Source organism: Marmota monax, unplaced genomic scaffold (genome assembly GCF_021218885.2).
Source record: "Marmota monax isolate L192 unplaced genomic scaffold, Marmota_monax_Labrador192_F-V1.1 WCK01_AAM20220418_F8-fsc00523, whole genome shotgun sequence".
NCBI classification, from domain to species: Eukaryota; Metazoa; Chordata; class Mammalia; order Rodentia; family Sciuridae; genus Marmota; species Marmota monax.
The window spans coordinates 228,599-248,202 of NW_026694161.1; the positions used below are offsets into that span (position 1 = coordinate 228,599).

Below are 19,604 nucleotides of genomic sequence, written 5' to 3' on the forward strand. Positions count from 1 at the left end.
AGGGGCCTGGGGAGTCCTTCAGGGATAGGTGGAAGGGGCCAGGGAAGGGTAGCATGGCCTGGACTAGCTGTAAGTGGAGGGTGGATGGTTACTATGCAGATGGAGTTGGGTAAGGATAGGGCAGTGGGTCTGTCCCCAGGAGGGGGGCCAATGGCTCTAGCCACCTGGACACCATCCCCATGATTCCCTGGACCTTGACATGGTATCAGGCTGCGCCCAGGTTTAGAGCTGGGGTTCAGAGTCCGCCTTGCAGGACAGCCAGCCTTGGGATGAAGTGTGTGCTGGGATTTGGGGCACATGAAGGGTGAAGAGTGGGTTCGCGGTCCCCTGGCCCAGGAGGAGGAGGAGTTCTCCATGGGGCACCTGGGTGAGGACAGGCCTGAGCTCCAGAGGAGGAAGTAGCTGTCCCCAATGTGGGTTCTGGGCTTCTCTCTCTGTGCCAAGCCTCCAGCCCTCACAGCCTCCTGAGCAGGTGGGTGAGTGAAGCAGGTGGGAGGGGCCATCTGGGGGTCAGCCCACTGGGCTGTCTCTGACAGGGACTGGTCTCTGGAGGCCCCTACCTGGGGTCAGGCCACACCAGACCCTGGGCCTTACTATCTGCTGCTGACCCACCTCTTCATAGGTGTTACCCAGGAGGGCTCCGCCCAGCCCTCTCTTGGAGCCGACCAGGAAGTCCCATCTGTGCTGCAGAGACTGCTGGGCCCTGAGGCTCCAGGCCCTTCTGCAGGGGACTTTGCCAGCCCCACCCCTGGCCCCAGGGAACCACTGGCATTTCAGGAGGCTGGCCCCCAGGCCCCAGAAGCTTCGGGCACACCTGGTAAGCCCTGCAGAGAACTGGCTGCAAGGACACATCCTGTGCTGACCCTGTCCTGGCCAAGGAATGTCCTCGGGCTCTGAATTTGCACATGGCCACCCCAGCGTCCTCAGCATGGTGTCAGTTAGGTGCAGGTCTGGCCCAGTGTCCCTCTCAGGACCAAGAGTAAGGCAGCTTCGTCTCGTCTGTCACCACCACCAGCTGTGACAGATTGGTGCCCACAGGGGATGGAAAGGCAAAGGCTAGGGATGGCATCTCTGTGGGAGGCTGCTGGATCAGAGTGGCCACAGAGTTCTGGTGTCCAGGAATGAGGTGATGGAGCAAACCCCTGGTGTTGCTTGGCCTGCCTTGGTGCTGGTGTTCACTTTCCCTGCTGCTGCTTTGGGGAGCAAGCCGAGCCCCTTCCCATCCTGGGCTCCCTTTCCCTCCACTCATTCCCTGTGTCCTGCTTGAAAATGGAGGGGTTCCCCTAAGTTCAGCCTCCATCCAGCCCTGTCCTTGGAGGCCCAGCACATTGCCCCTCCCTGCCCACCCCAGTGCTGGCTCCAGCCTGAGATGTCTCAGTTCACCTGCAGCCAGCCTCGGGGCCCTGGAGAGCCTCCCCAAGGGCACCACCACCTGGTCACCCTAAGCCCTACTTTTCTAGCCAGTCTGTTAGGCTCTCCTCTCTTCTGTCCCTGGCCACTGATAGAGTGGGCCTTGTCTGTGTGCTGTGGCCACAATACAGCTTCTAGTGCTGGGTGACGTCACCTGCAGTCTCTCCTGCCCGTAGGAAGCTGCCAGACCCTATGGCACCCATAGCGTGGGATATAGCCACTTTCCTGGGTCACTGACCTATGCTGTCAGAATGTTCCCTGGATGGCAGCCTAGCTGCTGGGCAGGGACACTGAAGTGGGTGTCCCTGGTGGGGCAGGTGCCTGCAGAATGGACCCCAGCCAGCATGCACATGCTGAGCCATGGGCTGAACCTGGGCTTTGGGGACAATCTCACCCATGGCCCCCAGGTCCCTGCAAGCAGTGGTCTTGCTGAGCATACACACACCCTGGCCTGGTGATGTGGGGGACTGTTGGGCAGTGCAGGGCCGAGGAGGGTCCCTTAAGCCCCAGCCCAGCTCTGTCTCACGAGGCTCCTCATCTCCCAGCAGCTGAGACCCCAGAGGTGCCACAACCTCTCATCCGGGAAGTCCTGGAGCAGGAGACGGTGACTGGTTCTGGGGCCCAGGGACGGACCATCCCCATCCGGTAACCTCCCCCAGCTAACTGAGTCATGAGATGGGGGCAGTCCTGCCAAGGACAGCTCATGGGTGGGCAGGTCCATCCGCTCTGGCCATGTGGCACGCAGAGGTAATGGGGTGGTCCTGTGGCCTCCTGTGCACTCCTTGACTGCCCCAGGCCAAGCCAGTAGGCAGGGAAGAAGGCCAACCTCAGGGCAGGAGGTGCAGGAAGCCCCCACAGCAAGGACCAGGGTCTTCCATCTGCACACCTCATCCCCCCGCTTGTCGGGAAAGCCTAGGACCCCATCTTGTCACCTCTAGCCAGCAGAAGCTCACCTAGCTCTGTGATTCCAGGGTGGAGGGTGCTGCCTGGCCAGGGGCAGGTGCCGGGCACATGCTCTGGGATGTCCACAGCCATGTAGTCACAGAGACCACACAAAGGACCTATGTGTACCAGCCCGTCGACACCAGTGCTACAAGTTCAAGTATGGGGGTCAGGGGTCAGGGGTCAGGGCATGATGTGAGGGTGGCCCTGCAGTGCCTGGGCTGGGGGCAGTTGCTTGGAGGGTGGAGGGGCCCTCTAGGTCCCCGCCTGCTTCAGCCCAGATTCCCCACCCCTTCTCTTAGGCCACAATGGGGTGGGGGCTGGAGCTCTCCTCCAGGAGAGGCAGGCACTACAGATCCGGTGTCTGCGGGACCCAGTCCTGGAGAGAGCCACTGGCCCCTAGCATGTTCTGCCTGCCTTGGCTTGACTGTCCTCCTGACTGCTGGGCCAGCTGAGGGCAAAGCAGGGAGACAGTGGTTGGATGGAAGGAAGAACTTCCCAGTTACCAGGGGGCCCTGTTGCCTGTTGCCCTGGGGTGTACTCAGAGCCTCACTGACCACATGTATGGTCTGTGCAGCCTGGGAATCCCTCCCCATGTCCCCCTTTCCACCTCGTCCCAGGGCCCCCAACCATGCAGGTGACCATTGAAGATGTGCAGGTCCAGGCGGGTGGTACGGCACAGTTTGAGGCTGTCATTGAGGGGCACCCACAGCCCACTGTGACATGGTACAAGGTAAGAGCTGGCCCAGGGAGGCAGGGTGGGGCCCTCAGAGGCTGGAGGCACCTGTGTGTGCATGTGTGTGCGAAAACCGCACCACACGATCCTAGCTGTGCGGCCCCTCCTGCAATCCCCAAGCCCATCATGGCTGGGCATGAGGCTGGACCTGGGGCCGACACACAGCAGGTGCCAGGGAAGGGCAGGTGGGCCTGATGCTGGGATGGGCTGATGGCGTCGTGGCCTGCTGGTGTTTCAGGACGGTGTCCAACTGGAGGACAGTGCCCGACTGAGCCAGCAGAAGGATGGCACCACTCACTGCCTGCTACTGAAGGATGTGGTCCAGCAAGATGCAGGTGTCTACACCTGTCTCGCACACAATGCTGCTGGCCAGGTGCTCTGCAAGGCGGAGCTGCTGGTCCATGGGGGTAAGCCGCAGAGCCTCCCAGGCCCAGGGCCGCTCGGTCTCCACATGGCATCCCCAGTCCCCACAGGGACCCCGGCTCAAGGTTCCCATGGGCCACAGGCCCAGGCCTAGGGAACAGCCTGCCAGCCCCACAGTACTGGGGACAAGGGCCAGGGCAGTGCCTTTGCCGTCCTAACTACCTTCTGTGCTGACCACAGGAGACAGTGAGCCAGATTCAGAAGAGCAGAGCCGTCGGAGGAAGCTGCACTCCTTCTACGAGGTCAAGGAGGAGATTGGCAGGTACACTCCAGCCCTTCTGGCCCCGGGGATGCCCAGGACCCGTGGCACAGCGTCACCATCCTGATCCCCCTCCCTCCTCCCCAGAGGCGTGTTTGGCTTTGTGAAAAGGGTACAGCACAAAGGAAATAAGGTATTCTGTGCTGCCAAGTTCATCCCCCTGCGGAGCAGAACTCGGGCCCAGGCGTACCAGGAGCGAGATATCCTGGCCACGCTCAGCCACCCGCTGGTCACTGGGCTGCTGGACCAGTTTGAGACCCGGAAGACCCTCATCCTCATTTTGGAACTGTATCCTTTCTTCTCCTGGCCCCTTGGGGTTTGAGGAGGGGTGCAGTGGCCACCAGGCTGGGGATTGGAGGAGTGAATGCTCCCTGGGGCTGGCAGGTCGTGACGGCCTCAGCCCACCTTCCTGTGGCCAATGCTGTGTGACAAGCAGCCCTGTTCCTGCCGCTCGTGATGGTGTTGGTCAGGGGGTTCTTTCTCTCTGAGGGTTGTCCATGGGGGTCACCAGGCAGGGTCAGTGGCTGAGCTGGTCCTGAGGGTCCAGATGTCCTCGGTGGAGATGGCCAGGGGTCTCCTCCCAGGGTGACCTCTCAGATGCAGGAGAGGAGTATCCTACACAGGTTACTCCAGGTCTTTGCCCACTGCCCATAGGTCCCTGACTGGGGTCTCAGTGTGGAGGGCCTTGTGGCTGGATCTGCTCCTGTGTTCTTGTCTCTCCCCTGAGGAGGGATTTGTACAGACAGGCCAGGTGCCCCCACCCTACCACTGCCCTGTGGCCTCAGTCCCCAGGCAGCCCCCCTCATCTGGGCTGGATGCCGTCTGGGGTTCCAGGGGCCCATGGCACCTCCCCTCAACCTGAGCACCAGTACCCCACCCCTGAGACCGCAGGAACCCTGTCCTGGCCACCTCCTGGTGGGTTCCAGCCTCAGCTGCTTTCCTTGACCAGGCCCCAGGTGCTCATCGGAGGAGCTGCTGGATCGCCTCTTCAAGAAGAGCGTGGTGACAGAAGCCGAGGTGACCCTGCACCTGCCTGCCACTGGCCTGAGCTGCATGCGGGTCCCAGCCCCACCCAGACACAGCTGCCCCAGATGTGGCCCAGGCCCCGCCTCTCTGGCTGCCCGGGCTCTGTGCCCAGCTGCATTGCCTGGCTTCCTGCACACCTTGCTTGTTCGTGGGGATTTCTCTGGCTTTGGCACTTAGGGCTCAGGATGCCACCTACCCTGTGGGCTTGTCCCAGGTGCTAGACTGGGGCACTCAAGCAGGATGAGTTAAGGTGGAGGGCCGGGGCCCCTCCCTGAGCACAGCCTTTGCCACAGGTCAAGGTCTACCTCCAGCAGTTGGTGGAGGGACTGCACTATCTGCACAGCCACGGGGTCCTCCACCTGGACATAAAGGTACTGTCCCTCGGGCCCCTCCAGAACCTGGGTGGGAGAGGGGAGCCCTGGGCCTGCAGGATAGGAAGGGACAGGCCTACCGTGTCCAGTTTCCTTGACAGGGCTTGCTGTCCTGCAGGGACTGGATGCACTGCTAATTGGCAGCTCATCCGTGGGCTCTGCTCTGACAGTCTGACTGGGGCTCCCCATGCCCCACATTGGCCTCATGGACCCTGAATGACTCCCTGAGGCCTGGAAACCCCAGGTAGCCCAACCCCCATAGACTCCCCCAATACTTTCTGACAGCCCCCCAATATCCTGATGGTGCATCCTGCTCGGGAAGACATTAAAATCTGCGACTTTGGCTTTGCCCAAAAAATCACCCCTTCAGAGCCACAGTACAGCAAGTACGGCTCTCCAGAGTTCGTGTCCCCCGAGATCATTGAGCAGACCCCTGTAAGCGAGGCTTCTGACATCTGGTGAGTGGTCAGGCTGAGTCAGGACTGTGACCCTCCTGGGACCATGCTGGGGAGTCATCTGGCAGCCCAGCAGCCAGCCAAAGGGTCCTCTCTGAGTCTCTGCCTCCTTCTGCACCCCTGGGATCCCCCATACCTCCTCCCACATACCCCTTGCCTGTGGCCAGTCCTGGGGTGACTCACAGTGGGTGGTTTTCTTTCTGCAGGGCCATGGGGGTCATCTCTTACCTCAGGTGAGCACAGCCTGTTCTTGGCAGCTGCCTCTTCAAAGCCAACCCTTCTGCAGAATCCTGAGGGCCACGTGTGCTGTTGGCCACACCCCAGACCAGAGACCCAAGAGCCCAGGGGCAGCTATCTTGGGAACAGGCGGTCAGCCAACCCTGATAAGAGGCTCCTGCCCACTGCTCTTCACAAACACCCCGTCATCACTAGGCAGAGCTGAGCTGACCCTGTAGGGTCTGTGGGATTTTTGTCCAGAGTCCACTCATAGTGGTCACTGCTGCCCTGAAGATACTGGTGGTACAGACTGATCCTTGACCTCTGCAGACTAAGACCTGTCCCCACCTCAGACATAGACTGGTGCCTATCTAGGCTCCCTGGACTCCTGTCCCAGTTGAGCCTGGATCCCTAGCTCAGGCTGAGGCCAAGTACCCACCCCAGGTTGAACCAGCACCCAGCCTTGGCATACATCCCTGCTTCAAGCTAGCCTGGGTCTCCTTTGTAAGTTCAGCCCTGTACCCTCCTCTGGCCATGAGAGCCTCAGGTTAAAGCAGGGCCCCCATGCAGGCTGACATTTCCTTGATCCCTGTCCCAGCCTGAGTGGGGACCCCAACCCTGGTCTGAGCCCAGACACCCTCTTAGGCTTTGCCTGGATTGGTGTTCCAAGCTGAGGCAGTATCTGGGGAACCTCAGATACTGCTGGGTGGGAGTGGTGCTAGAGTTGGTCCCCAGGGGCTTTGTTTGAGGGCAGGCTCTGCCTGTTTCCAGCCTGACCTGCTCCTCCCCGTTTGCGGGAGAGAGTGACCGTGCCACCCTGCTGAACGTGCTGGAGGGGCGGGTGTCCTGGAGCAGCCCCATGGCTGCCCACCTCAGTGAGGACGCCAAGGACTTCCTCAAGGCCACGCTGCAGAGGGCCCCAGGGTGAGTGCATGCCTCTCTTGCCTGCCCAGGGTGCAGCCAGCCCTGCCCAGGGCCAGCTGACTGCCTGGCTGACCTGGGCTCTGCTCTCCCTCCAGGGCCCGGCCCAGTGCCTCCCAGTGCCTCACCCACCCCTGGTTCCTGGTGAGTAGGCCCAGCCTGGCTCAACCCCAGGCCTGCAGGGAGGGACATCCAACCCAAGGGGGACGAGGGCCTGCCTGCATCAGCACATATGGTGGTGGCACCCAGGCCCCTGTGCCCCAGTTCAGAGGACACTTGTCCCTTCAGACAGGCTTGGGATCCTGAGACCCTCACAGGGGGTCAGGGCCTCCCCTACGACCTCTGGCCTTTGCCTTGCCCTGTCTGGGCAAAGTAAGAGGATGAGCCCATGAGACCCCAGGGCTGAGGGCAAGTCCACCTGCCCCTGCCCAGCTGGGCCTCCATCCCAGGAGGGGCCCCCATCAGGGCGCTGGGGTCTCTCCTCAATGTGGCTCCTCCCTCACACCCCAGAAATCCATGCCTGCGGAGGAGGCCCACTTCATAAACACCAAGCAGCTCAAGTTCCTCCTGGCCAGGAGCCGCTGGCAGGTGAGCTGTCCTCTGAAAGGGGGATGAGTGCGGGGGCAGAAACGCAAGCCCAAGCCCGCCTAGCACACTCCCAGGCCTGGCACCTCATCGGATCTCAGCCATGAGTGTGCCAGGTGCAGAGGAATACCGGTGGCCAGGCAGAAGCCAAGAGCCTGGTGCAGAGGTCCCCACTGCTCTGGGTCCCCTCCCTTTGGCCCACTGGGAACGTGGAGGGAGAGGGTCTGCTGGGTGCTGCGGCCCCACCCAGCGACTGCTCTGTGCTGCCCCCAGCGCTCCCTGATGAGCTACAAGTCCATCCTGGTGATGCGCTCCATCCCAGAGCTGCTGCGGGGCCCACCCGACAGCCCCTCCCTGGGAGTGGCCCGGCACCTGCGGGCAGAAGCCAGCGGCTCCTCCAGCTCCTCCTCCTCGGACAATGAGCTCGCTCCGTTTGCCAGGGCCAAGTCACTGCCATCCTCGCCCGTGACCCATTCCCCGCTGCTGCACCCACGGGGCTTCCTGCGGCCCTCTGCCAGCCTGCCGGAGGAGGCAGAGGCCCCACCAGCCTCACAGCAAAGCACAGGGCCCCTGGCAGCCCCCGGCTGCGTCCCCCGGCACAGCGTCATCAGCAGCCTGTTCTACCAGCAGGCAGGCGAGGGCCCTGAGCAAGGCGCCCTGGCCCCTGGAGGCCGCCGACACGCGGCCCGGAGGCGGCACCTGCTCAAGGGTGGGTACTTCGCCAGGGCCCTGCCTGGTCTGCGTGAGCCGCTGATGGAGCACCGCGTGCTGGAGGAGGAGGCTGCCAGGGAGGAGCAGGCCGCGCTGATAACCAAGACACCCTCCTTTGAGACGGCCCTGCGCCTGCCCAGCGCCAGTGCCCCTGAGACCCCCGGCCGTAGCCACTCGCTGGACCAAGACCCTCCAAGTGCCATCAGCCCCTTGAGTGAGGCCTGCAGTGAAGGACAGTGTCCTCCCACAGCCTCTACAGGGGAGGCTGGTGGAGAGAGAGACCAGAAGCCCCTGAAAGGGCCCAGTCTGTCTCCATCACCTGCTAGAGACTCAGGGCCTGCTCAGCAAGCGGGGTCGTCCAGGCTGGGGCAGGAGGCTCCTTATTGTCACCCTGAGCAGGGTTCTGCCCCCCAAAAGGGCTGTGGCCCAGTGTCACCACAAACTCATGGCTCTTTGCCTCCAGGGTCTGTCAAGGAGATACTTCTGGAGCCCCCCTGCCCCGCCCAAACAAGCTCCCTGCCAGGCTCTAAGAAGGAGCCTGGCAGCATCTCTCGACCTGGGGGGCCTTGGACCAGCTCCTCCAGCTCCCTGGAACCAACCTGCCCCACAGGCATGGAGTCCAGCCCTTCCCTGGACACTGGCAGCCTGTCCCAGGAGGCTGAGCATTCCCCTGACCCAACACCCCCCTTACCAAGGCCTCAGGAGCAGGCCACCACCCGGAAGTTCTCCCTGGGGTACCGTGGGGGCTATGCGGGGGTGGCGGGCTATGGTACCTTTGCCTTTGGTGGGGATGCAGGGGGCATGCTAGGACAGGGTCCCTTGTGGGCCAGGATGGCCTGGGCCGTATCCCAGTCCTCCGAGGAGCAGGACGAAGCTGGAGTGGGAAGCCCTCAACCCCAGGCCGACTTGGGGCCAGTGCCTGAGACCAGAGGGGCTACCCTGAGGGCTTCCCCAGAGCTGACCTCGTGGGAGCAAGATGGGCAGGTGTCCCTGGTGCAGATCCGGGACCTGTCAGGGGATACAGAGGCTGCCGACACTGTGTCCTTAGACATTTCAGAGGTGGATCCCGCCTACCTCAACCTCTCTGACCTGTATGACATCAAGTATCTCCCATTCGAGTTCATGATCTTCAGGAGGGTCCCCAAGCCCTGGGAGCAGCCAGAGCCGCCCTCTCCTGAGGCTGAGGCTGGGGAGGAGCTGGCAGAGTTCCCTGAAGCTGCGTGGCCCTGGCCGGGGCAGCTGGGCCTTCGAGCTGGCCTGGAGATCACAGAGGAGCCGGAGGACCTGGAGGCACTGCTGGGGGAGGCTGCGGCCAGCAGAAAGCGCAAGTGGTCCCCCTCCCGTGGCCTATTCCAGTTCCCCGGGAAGTGTCTGCCGCTGGAGGAACCCCTGGAACTTGGGCTGCGCCAGAGGGTGAAGGCTTCCATGGCTCACATCTCCCGGATCCTGAAGGGCAGGCCGGAAGGTGACCTCCTCCTCGTCCTATCCCCTGGCACATCCCTGCCCCTTAGGTTCACTCACCCTTTCATGCTCAGGGTCCTGCTGGGCCCCCTCTCTGGTGCTGCTGACCCTACCTCCCAGCTGCACCCACGGCTCTACCTGAGTCCTGGGGGCACCTCTGCTGACCTGAACCTGCCTTACTGGGCATGTGAGGCCATCCTGGAGACAGCTGCAGGGAGGGCACCTGGGGAGAGGGCAGCCAGGAACCCAGGCCTCCCCCACTGTAGACCCTCTGACCCAGGAGTATTATGGCCCACCCTCAGTGACCTCAGACCTTCTGAGCCCAGTCCTGTGGCCCCAGATCCTCCTGACTCCAGGTCTCTCCTGATCCCAGAGCAACTCGACCCTAGGCACAGCTGACCCCAGCTTCCCTGACCCCTGAGCTGCCTGGAAGTCCCAACTCCAGAGAAGCCTCTCTGACCCCGGCCCCAAGCAACCCCCTCCTGCACCGTAGGCCTTAGAGCCCCCAACAGCCCACTGCTGAGGGAGGTGGGAAGCAGGTCCACCTTGTTTTCACCACCCCAGTCCCTGAGACCTGGGCCTGCCGGGAGGACAGGCAGTGTGAGGAAGCTGGTGCTGCCCGAGGACAGACCTCCCTACTGAGACCCCCCCCTCCTCCTGCAGGCCTGGAGGAGCCCCCCAGAAAGAAGGCAGGCCTGGCTTCCTTACGGCTGTCAGGTCTGAAGGGCAGGGACCAAGGTGAGCAGGCTCCACTGTCTCAGGGTCCTTTCCCAACCGCCATGGTGCCTACACCAGAGGGGCAAGCCCCCACCCACCTATGGGGCTTAAGCCCAGAGGCAGGCTGGGCATGGGGGCTGAGCAATCTTGGAGGGCTTCCAGGAGGAGGCCGTGCTGCGTCCTGCCCACACTTTCTGGCCTGGACTTCCCTCTGAAGGCTCTTCCTGCTTCCTCCTCAGCACCAACCTTCCTGAGGGAGCTCTCAGATGAGACCGTGGTCCTGGGTCAGTCGGTGACACTGGCTTGCCAGGTGTTAGCCCAGCCAGCTGCCCAGGCCACCTGGAGTAAAGGTAAGGGGCTGGGATACAAGCAGGGCACAGGGGCCCTCACTGTCTAGGGGAAACTCCGACAGGCTCTGTGCTGTCACAGATGGGGCCCTCTTGGAGAGCAGCGGCCACCTCCTCATCTCCTCCACCCTGAAGAACTTCCAGCTGCTGACCATCTTGGTGGTGACTGCTGAGGACCTGGGCATGTATACCTGCAGTGTGAGCAACCCTCTGGGCACAGCAACCACCACGGGCGTACTCCGGAAGGCAGGTGGGTGCGCTCTGCTAGAGGTCCCTGCCAGGCCAGGGAGGCTGGGCTGGGGGTGCTGAGCCTCGTTTCATGAGCTGGACTGGGCCACTCCCTCAGCTGTGGGGCTGTGGAATTTGGGGTTCAGGAGGTGACCACAGGTGCGTCCGAGTTACCAAGCAGTCCTGTCCTGATGGGCCGGGCATTGCATGTGGCTACTGTGGGTGCCTTCTGGACTGTCCAGGGTCTTCAGGGGTTGGCAGGAGGCAGGAGACTGACAGGAGACAGATGGAAGGCAGGGGTGGGGGAGCAGCGTGCCCAAGAAGAAGGAGAGCAGTGTGGCAGTGTTCCAGCCTGCTGTGCACCCTGCTGCCAGGAGCTGGCCGGAGGCCTCCGCTGGCCAGAAGGAGGAGCTCCCTGTGGAGGGTGCCGCCCTGCCCTCCAGTGGTGCAGGAGGGAGGAGCCCCATCCTGTTTGTGTCTTCATCAGAGTCGAGTCAGGAGCTGAGTATGCAGTGCCTGGGGTGTGTGGGCAGTTGAGACGGCTGCTGGCCCAGTCTGGAACTTGCAGACTGACCCCAGGCCCTGTACTGGAGTGTTCAGCCAAGCTTAGAAACCAGGGCAAGGCCCCCTGACCAGAGCCTGGGCCACTCCCGAGGCCTGAACATACCCTGGCGAAGGGCTGGCCAGGAGGGATCCTGGTGGGGAGGGCTGGGCGGACATCTGACTGTCCACTAGGGAAGGAGGCACGCCCCTCCTCCCATTGCTTTCTAGGACCTCACCCACCCCAAACAAATGGCACTGGGAGAGGGTGGGCTTAGGAGCCTAACGTTTGCCGAAAGTAAGGGAGGGTAAGGCAGGGCCAGCTAGAAATCAGCCCTTGGGGTCAGATGCTGACCCAGACCATGGGTGGCCTCTTGCAGAGCGCCCCTCGTCTTCCCCACGCCCGGACATTGGGGAGGTTTACACAGACAGGGTGCTGCTGGTCTGGAAGCCCGTGGAGTCCTATGGCCCTGTGACATACATCGTACAGTGCTGCATAGAAGGTACTGCGTGGGCCCTTTGCCCTCTCTCCCTGGGGCCCCTGAGCTCAGCATGCCCCCAGGGTCAGCATGGAGGGCCCTTGCCCACAGCCTGCTCTGTGTCTGGGGAAGGTCTTTCCTCCTCCCTCCCCAACTGCCTCTTATTCCATCTGTGACCAGGTGGTGCCTGGACCACCCTGGCCTCTGACATCTTCGACTGCTGCTACCTCACCAACAAGCTGTCCAGGGGCGGCTTGTATACCTTCCGGACAGCATGCATCAGCAAGGCAGGAATGGGCCCCTGCAGCAGCCCCTCAGAGCAGGTCCTCCTGGGAGGACCCCGCCACCTGGGTGAGCCACTCCTGGGCAGCCAGTGGATGGGGTGGCCGGCAGATAACAGGCACCCTCCTGCCTGCGGACCCTGTGGTGGCCACTGCCTTCGAGAGAGTGCTCCTGCACTCAGCCAGCATTCAAAGCCTGCACATTCTGGGGCCCTCACCCTTCAGCTCCCTTCACTCACCCACACCCACTGGTGCCACCCCAAGAGTTGGCAGTGACTTCCTGGGTGCTGGGTCTGGGTTGGGTGGAAGAGTGGTTTGATGGATCAATAGTGTCTATTGTGGGCCTGGGAAAGGGTGGTGTGATGCCATGGTGATCCCTGGTCCATCCTGGAAAGCGCCCTGCTGCTCAGGATGCGTATCCCCAAACACACTTATGATGAGGGCTTTATTGTGTCCTGAATCCAAGTTCCCTTCTCCCCTGCAAAATGACCTGAGGGAGCAGAGGCCAGAGCGGGCACTCAGGCAGGGCCACTGTCTGGTGTCTGAGGAGGAGTGAGGGAAGAGGAGGGGAGAGCCTGCCTTGGGATCCTCCTGAACCTGTCACCTGCCCCTCCCTAACAGCCTCAGAGGAGGAGAGTGGCCAGGGGCGGCCAGCCCCGCCCCTCCCCAGCACCAGGAACTTCGCCTTCCAGATGCAGATCCGGAGGTGCAGGGGCCTCTGGGGACAGCGGGTGGTGGGATGGTTCCTCAAGCTGCCCTGCTGGCTCTTCGTGCTCCCACCCCCACATTCCCATGCTCAGCTCAGAGCCTCTTCCCTGTGTCTGGTTGCTGCCCCTGCTGAGCTTGGTCTCTGCTGCTCTGAGTGCGTGGGGGCCACTCAGGTCCTGCTGTGTCTCTCTCACAGGGGCCGCTTCAGCGTGGTCCGACAGTGCAGGGAGAAGGCCAGCGGGCGGGCCCTGGCCGCCAAGATCGTTCCCTACAGGCCTGAGGACAGGGCAGCGGTGCTTCGGGAATACGAGGCGCTCAAGAGGCTGCGCCACCCGCACCTGGCCCAGCTGCATGCTGCCTACCTCAGCCCTCGGCACCTGGTGCTCATCCTGGAGCTGTGCTCTGGGCCCGAGCTGCTCCCATGCCTGGCTGAGAGGTGGGGGCAGAGGCTGGGTGGAGGGATGGATGGACAGGCAGATGACGCAGGGTTCTGGGAGGGAACGCCAGGCCTGCCACCCTCTTCCGCATGCCTGACCCCGAGCTGTGTCAGAACCGGGTGCCTTTCCCAGTCCACTGCTCCTTCCCTGTGCACATGCCCCCTCCGGGCCTGTCCTGAGCCACCTCTGTCCCCAGGACCTCCTACTCAGAATCCGAGGTGAAGGACTACCTCTGGCAGATGCTGAGTGCCACCCGGTACCTGCATGCCCAGCATATCCTGCACCTGGACCTAAGGTCTGAAAACTTGATGGTCACCGAGTACAACCTGCTCAAGGTTGTGGACCTGGGCAATGCCCAGAGCCTCACGCAGGAGAAGGTGCTGCCCTCTGACAACTTTAAGGACTACCTGGAGACCATGGGTGCGTGTGTGGCCACTGTGAGAGGGCAGGCATGGGCGTCTGACCTGTTGAGGGGGCAGGAGGAAGCCCCCTCCCTACCCGGTCTACTCTCCCCTCAACTCCACTGCAACCCTCCAGCCTCACACCTGGGCCCACCCACCTGGCCCACCCACCTGTGCCCATCTGTGGTGCCCACCTACCTGACCTCTCACCTGTGCCCCTCCCTCTGTGCCCACCCACCCATGCCCCTCTGCAGCTCCGGAGCTCCTGGAAGGCCACGGGGCTGTTCCTCAGACAGACATCTGGGCCATTGGTGTGACAGCCTTCATCATGTGAGCCCTTCATGTGTCTGGGGAGAGGGGTGCTAGATGGGCAGGGCAGGGCCCCATCTGTCTGAGGGTGCTCTCAGAGCCCCCATGAATCTCCAAGGAGCCATCCAAATATGACCTCAGAGTCCCTATGCCCCATCATCCTTCACGGGTGACCTTGGAGTCCCTGCACCAAATCATCAAGGGTAATGGAGAGCTCCCTGCGCTTCCTGTCCTCTCAGGCTGAGCGCTGAGTACCCCGTGAGCAGCGAGGGGACACGCGACCTGCAGAAGGGCCTGCGCAAGGGACTCATCCGGCTGAGCCGCTGCTACGCAGGGCTGTCAGGTGGCGCTGTGGCCTTCCTGCGCAGTGCACTGTGCGCCCAACCCTGGTACAGAGCGCCCCGCCCCACCTCGCCCCGCCCCGCTCTCCCGCTGCTCTCTGGCCGGCTCACCGACCCTCCCTCCTCCCCAGGGGCCGGCCATGCGCCTCCAGCTGCCTGCAGTGTCCCTGGTTGACCGAGGAGGGACCCGCCGCCTCCCGGCCAGCGCCAGTGACCTTCCCCACTGCGCGGCTGCGCGCCTTCGTGCGCGAGCGCGAGAGGCGGCGTGCGCTGCTGTACAAGAGGCACAACCTGGCCCAGGTGCGCTGAGTGCCAGCCCTGCAGAAGCGCGTGTGTGGGGTCGCTCCGCTGGGCCACGCAACGCACAGACGTACCAATAAAAGTGCGAATCCGACTGAAGTGTCTTCTGCCTCACTCAGGGCCCCCTGCCGCTCAGGGTATTCCGTCTCCCCCGGGTGGCTGCCCCCCCACCCCATGGAAGGCGGGCTTGGGAACAGTTCCCTGGGAACCCGTGCACTCTCAACACTGTTGGGGTCGGGTGCGCAGCCCTCACTTGTGTGCGTTTATACTAGGGCGCCTTAGTTCTGCTTCATCACAGGACCCCACACCCTGGCCAATCGCCTTCCCCCATGCATGCAGCTCCGCCCATTGGACAGTGCATCAATGGCAGTTCTTGAACAAAACCGCACAGAGGCAGAGGGGAGTTGCAGTCTGTGGGGTTTTCACCCTGCATGTGGCAATTGTTGGCTCTCAGCCATAGTGAAAAGTAGATTGACATTCCAAAAGATGGACAGTTACTACAACAAAATACCTGAGATAATTAACTTTATACAGAGATAAAATGTCTTTGGCTCACGTGTTAGAGAATCCAGGCCATGATGGATTGGCCAGTGGTGAAGCAGCACATCACAGTGGAGAAAAACCATTGAGGTCATCAGCCAGGAAGCAAAGAGGAAGAGGAGGGAGCAGAGGTCCTACTATCCCCCGGAAGGGAACACTCCAATGATCTAATGCCCTCCCACCAGCCCAAAGTCTCCATCGCCTCCCAAGAGCAGCACCTAGAACCAAGCCTCCAATATACGCGACTCTGGGCATGTCCAACACCCTGCTCCAGCAGGAGCGCGGTGGAAACATCCCAGAACTGGCCTGGGGTCTTTTTCTCCCATGTAACCCCCTCTCTCATGCCAGCCTCGAGGTCCCTCTGAGAACCAGGCCACCTCCCACTTCTTTCTCAGAACAGTTGAAGCACACCAGCCCAAAACAGCCACTGCCGACAGGCTGTGTGGCCACCCTTGGGTGGGGTGTGGGGAGGCACCATCACAACTGCCCTCCCTCTGACAGTAGCCAAGCAAACACATACCTGCCTCCTCAATTGCTCTTTGGGATGACCCAGATGAGCCCCAGTCCCTTGGTTCTTTCCACGCCTGCTTCCTGAGCATGCTGTGGATGCTGGGGTGGAGAAGGGCAATCTTCACTGCAACCAAGGATAACCCGCAGCTGTGTTCCTGGGGGCACTGGGCTGGAAGGCATGGACAGCCTCTCGGTCTCAGACAATCCCAGGGACCCAGTGACTGCCCAGTGCCATGAGTCCAACCTGCTTCCACCTCCCTATCTCCAGGTCACTGTGCTGGAATACTGCCACCCATCCAATCTTACTGAAGCCAGGACACTTGACCTAAAACCTGAACATCTCAAAAACCAAGCTGATAGGTCCTGCCCTACTTCCCTCCTGCTTTGCATTTCTGCCAGCGTCAATGCATGGACACTGAGTCTGTCTTCCATCACTGTACCCAAGGCTGGGAAATATGTAAGGAAAAGAGGTTTCTCATCATCCTTCATGAGTGACCTTGGAGTCCCTGCACCAAATCAGGGACTTGCCTATGTTCGGGGTCCCTGGCCACATCAGAGCATACTGGATGTGACCCCATGGACTCGCCTAGGCTTGGGGTCCCTGGCCACATCAGGTCACAGCAAACAGTGTTGACTAAAGAAGACTTTGAGATGACCTCTATTGAATCACCAAGGCCAGATGATGCACAGGGGAAGCTCTAAGGGAAGTGAATCAGGTACTTGTGGTAGTTTTGATTTTGGTAAAATCACAATCTGCTATCCTGGCCGCTGGTGTTATTATCATTAATTTTCATCTTAGCCATCCCTGAGTGCACATTTGGGTATTGTAAATTACATTCAGAAATTCTATTCTGAGTCAAAAGCACAAAGCAGATTAGGAGGAAAGAAAGAACCTGCCGGAACTAGAGCAGCCCCGGGCAGGGAGAATGCGGGCATTGGGAATGCCTGTGTGTCCACCAAGTCACTGTATGAAATACACAAGGTTGGAGTCTCAGAGGCAGGTCAGGTCTTCATGTCCCTCCCATGGAACTCTCCAGTAAGGAAAAATACAACACAGCCTGGGACCAATGCACGAAAATGGCAATAGGGATTAGCCACTGAAGACAGCACCTACCCTACACAGCACTCGAGGCTTAGGTTGACCCAGAGCAAATAGCACGTGGCCAGAAGCCCTCCCACAGCATCCCTCCAGTGACACATGGTCCAGGTGTCAGATTTGGCTGGCTCTGAGAGGGAAGTATGAGGTGACCAGATGTCCTGGGGACAAGACCCGTGTCTGGGTGTGCAATGCATCTGCACCCAGTGACCTCACACCCGTGCGGGCAGACAGTGGCCTGGGCAATGCTGTCAGCACCTGCATTCTGCCTGTGTCCCTCCATCAGGCAGGAGCAGGTGCCCAATAGTAATGCCTCCCTACTTAGTGTCTAGGAAAGAGACAGGATGAAAATAAAAGGTGAAATTGACGCATCCATAACCGTATCAGGGGATTTTACCACATTGTTTAGAAATCAGTAGATCAGGTAGAGAAAAAAAATAAATGGATTTGTACAAGTATTGCAAAAATTGTTGGAAACACTTGTGTGATAGACAGATAGGTAGGACTGTGAGACCAGAAGAGGTTTGTGCTACATGCAGAACCCCAGAGAGGTCACAATCCTCCCTTGCTGAGGCCACATGTTCTGGCCACTGTGGAATGATGTCAGTGACTATCGGTGAAAGAATGACCAGCAAGCAGGGCTAGCCGTTTGGAAGTTCTAGAGAACAATCTAAATGATGCCTGTGTCGAATGGAAAAACAAACTAAAAATCAATTTTAAAGAGTATCTCACGGAGGAAGCAGGAGTCTGGCAGCCAGGTTCTCTCCCAGCTCTAGGAGTTCTTGGGTCAGTGTCAGGAGAACCTCAGATTCTAGGCATAAGCAGTTTTCTGCACTGAACTAGTAATGAGATTAGCACAAAGCATAGAGCATCAAAGACAACTCAAGGTTTGAAATGTCACTATGCAGAACATTGTCACCACATGGGCCTTAGATACAAAGAGCACTGAGAACACAGACCCTCAGCTTCTCCTGAGACCCTGTGTTCTATAACAAGGGGTCAGTGTGACATCAGCACAGATACCTCACGTCCCATGCACATATAGATGCTGGAACCTCCGTCAGCTTTTTCACTGTTGTGACTTAAAGACCTGACCAACACATCCATAGGGGAGGAAGAGTTTATTTGAGGGCTGGGCTCACAGTCCATGGAAGGCCAGCTCCATTCCTCCGAGCTGCAGGTGAGGCAGGACATCATGGGGGAGGAGTGTGGCAGAGAGAAGCAGCTCACCTCACAATGATCAGAAAGCAGAGAGAGGTCTCCACTTGTCAGATACAAATAGATACCCCAAAGCCACACCCCAATTCCCACCTCTTCCAGCCACACCCTACCATGTCAGTTAATCCCATTAGAGATCATTTCACTGATTAGTCTAAGGCCATAACCCAAACATTTCTCTTCCAATACTTCTTGCATTGTCTGACACTTGAGCTTCTGGGGGACACCACATCTAAACCATAACATGGGGCAACTGGGCTGAGAGCGGTAATAGTCGGATGACAGGTAGGTAGGTAGATTGACAGACAAAAAGATGGCAGAGTTAGACAGATGATAGATGGGTGAATGAAGACAATACCTAGATGGGTGGATACAGATGATAGGCAGATGGCAGCTGGATGGGGACGAGACCTAGATGCACAGATGTTCCACAGGATGCTTCATCTCCTAGGAGGGCACAGGGGCATGCCATGGGAGCTCATCACACTACATAGGCTGGTGTGCAGCTAAAAACTTAGGAATTTTTCACCTACTATCTTTAACCCACAGTTGACCACAAGTAACTGAAACCACAGAGAGTGAACCTGTGGATGAGAGGGGAGTACTGTAGAGGGAAACAGAGATGCATACAGAGAGATGGCAGGATGACAGGAGTGGTAAAGTAGACAGATGCAGATACAGGAGACCGAGATCAGAGACAGATGCAGGCCTAGATTCAACCAGAGACTGAGGGCTTCACATGGGTCGGCGGCTGTGGAAGACAGAGCAGGTGGATATAGACATGGATGGATGGATCGATATCTAGACTGACAGATAGTGGATGGTATGGAAGACAGACAGACACACACGCGCACTCTCTAATTTAGAAACCAAGCAGTCGCGGCTGGGGATATAGCTCAGTTGGTAGAGTGCTTGCCTTGCATGCACAAGTCCCTGGGTTCTATCCCCAGCACCGCCAAAAAAAAAAAAAAAGTTACTCTTTTGGGGCTGGGCTGGTGGCTCAGTGGTAGAGTGCTCGCCTACCATGCATGAGGCACTGGGTTCGATCCTCGGCACCACATAAAAACAACCTTATGTATCCACCTAAAACTAAAGATACATAAATAAATAAATATATATATATATATATATATAAAAAAAAGAAACCAAGCGGTTTTCAGATGCTCACCGTTACCATGTAGTTCCCAGCCACAGGGGGTTCTCAGGAGCAGAACCAAGGATGACGGCAGAAGACAGGGCAGGGCGTCTGAAAAGCAAGGGCTGCCCTGTCCTTGCCCAGCCACTGGCTGCAGAGCAGCGTCCTGGCCAACGGGCTGCAGGTGCAGGGCCTCTCCCGCCCAGTGACAGCCAGCACCTGTGTTGAGGCGATGAAGCTGCCCAACAAGGTGCCCCCGAGCCCATCAACCTGCAGACTACAGAATCACAGCTGATGGATTTTTGGAGCCACACAAATGGTTTCTGTGGTGCTGGGAGAGTCTGCTCAAGACGGACACCCATGTGCAGGAAAGTGACAGTCCTTGCAGAAGCTCGGCTGCCCTTGTGTGGGTTCGGGTCAACACAGATGGCTGAGTGGCATAGTGCTGACCACAGGACAGTGAGGGGACAAGGTGCCAAGGTTCGTGGCTGGCGGTTCTTG

At 59.8% G+C, this 19,604-nt stretch overlaps 1 protein-coding gene across 3 annotated transcripts; it reads left to right on the forward strand.

Moving 5' to 3' along the window:
• The first annotated feature begins 601 nt into the window (after positions 1-601).
• Positions 602-14,698, forward strand: LOC124107628 (obscurin-like). 3 transcript variants are annotated; one of them, XM_046465800.2, is made up of 26 exons: positions 602-817; positions 1,956-2,055; positions 2,382-2,512; positions 2,973-3,085; positions 3,327-3,495; positions 3,692-3,773; positions 3,858-4,058; positions 4,727-4,787; positions 5,090-5,167; positions 5,453-5,625; positions 5,829-5,855; positions 6,610-6,762; positions 6,858-6,903; positions 7,270-7,347; positions 7,618-9,520; positions 10,180-10,254; positions 10,473-10,583; positions 10,663-10,830; positions 11,729-11,851; positions 12,008-12,178; positions 12,730-12,814; positions 13,013-13,252; positions 13,450-13,673; positions 13,909-13,984; positions 14,203-14,352; positions 14,436-14,698. In XM_046465800.2, exons 3-26 carry the CDS (start codon positions 2,422-2,424, stop codon positions 14,611-14,613), a joined length of 4,776 nt encoding a protein of 1,591 aa, XP_046321756.1. In that variant the 5' UTR covers positions 602-817; positions 1,956-2,055; positions 2,382-2,421; the 3' UTR covers positions 14,614-14,698. The 3 variants fall into 3 exon arrangements, with proteins under 3 accessions (XP_046321756.1, XP_046321754.1, XP_046321757.1); XM_046465798.2 differs by having other exon boundaries at positions 1,959-2,055; XM_046465801.2 differs by lacking the exon at positions 10,180-10,254 and having other exon boundaries at positions 1,959-2,055.
• The last annotated feature ends 4,906 nt before the right edge of the window (positions 14,699-19,604 follow it).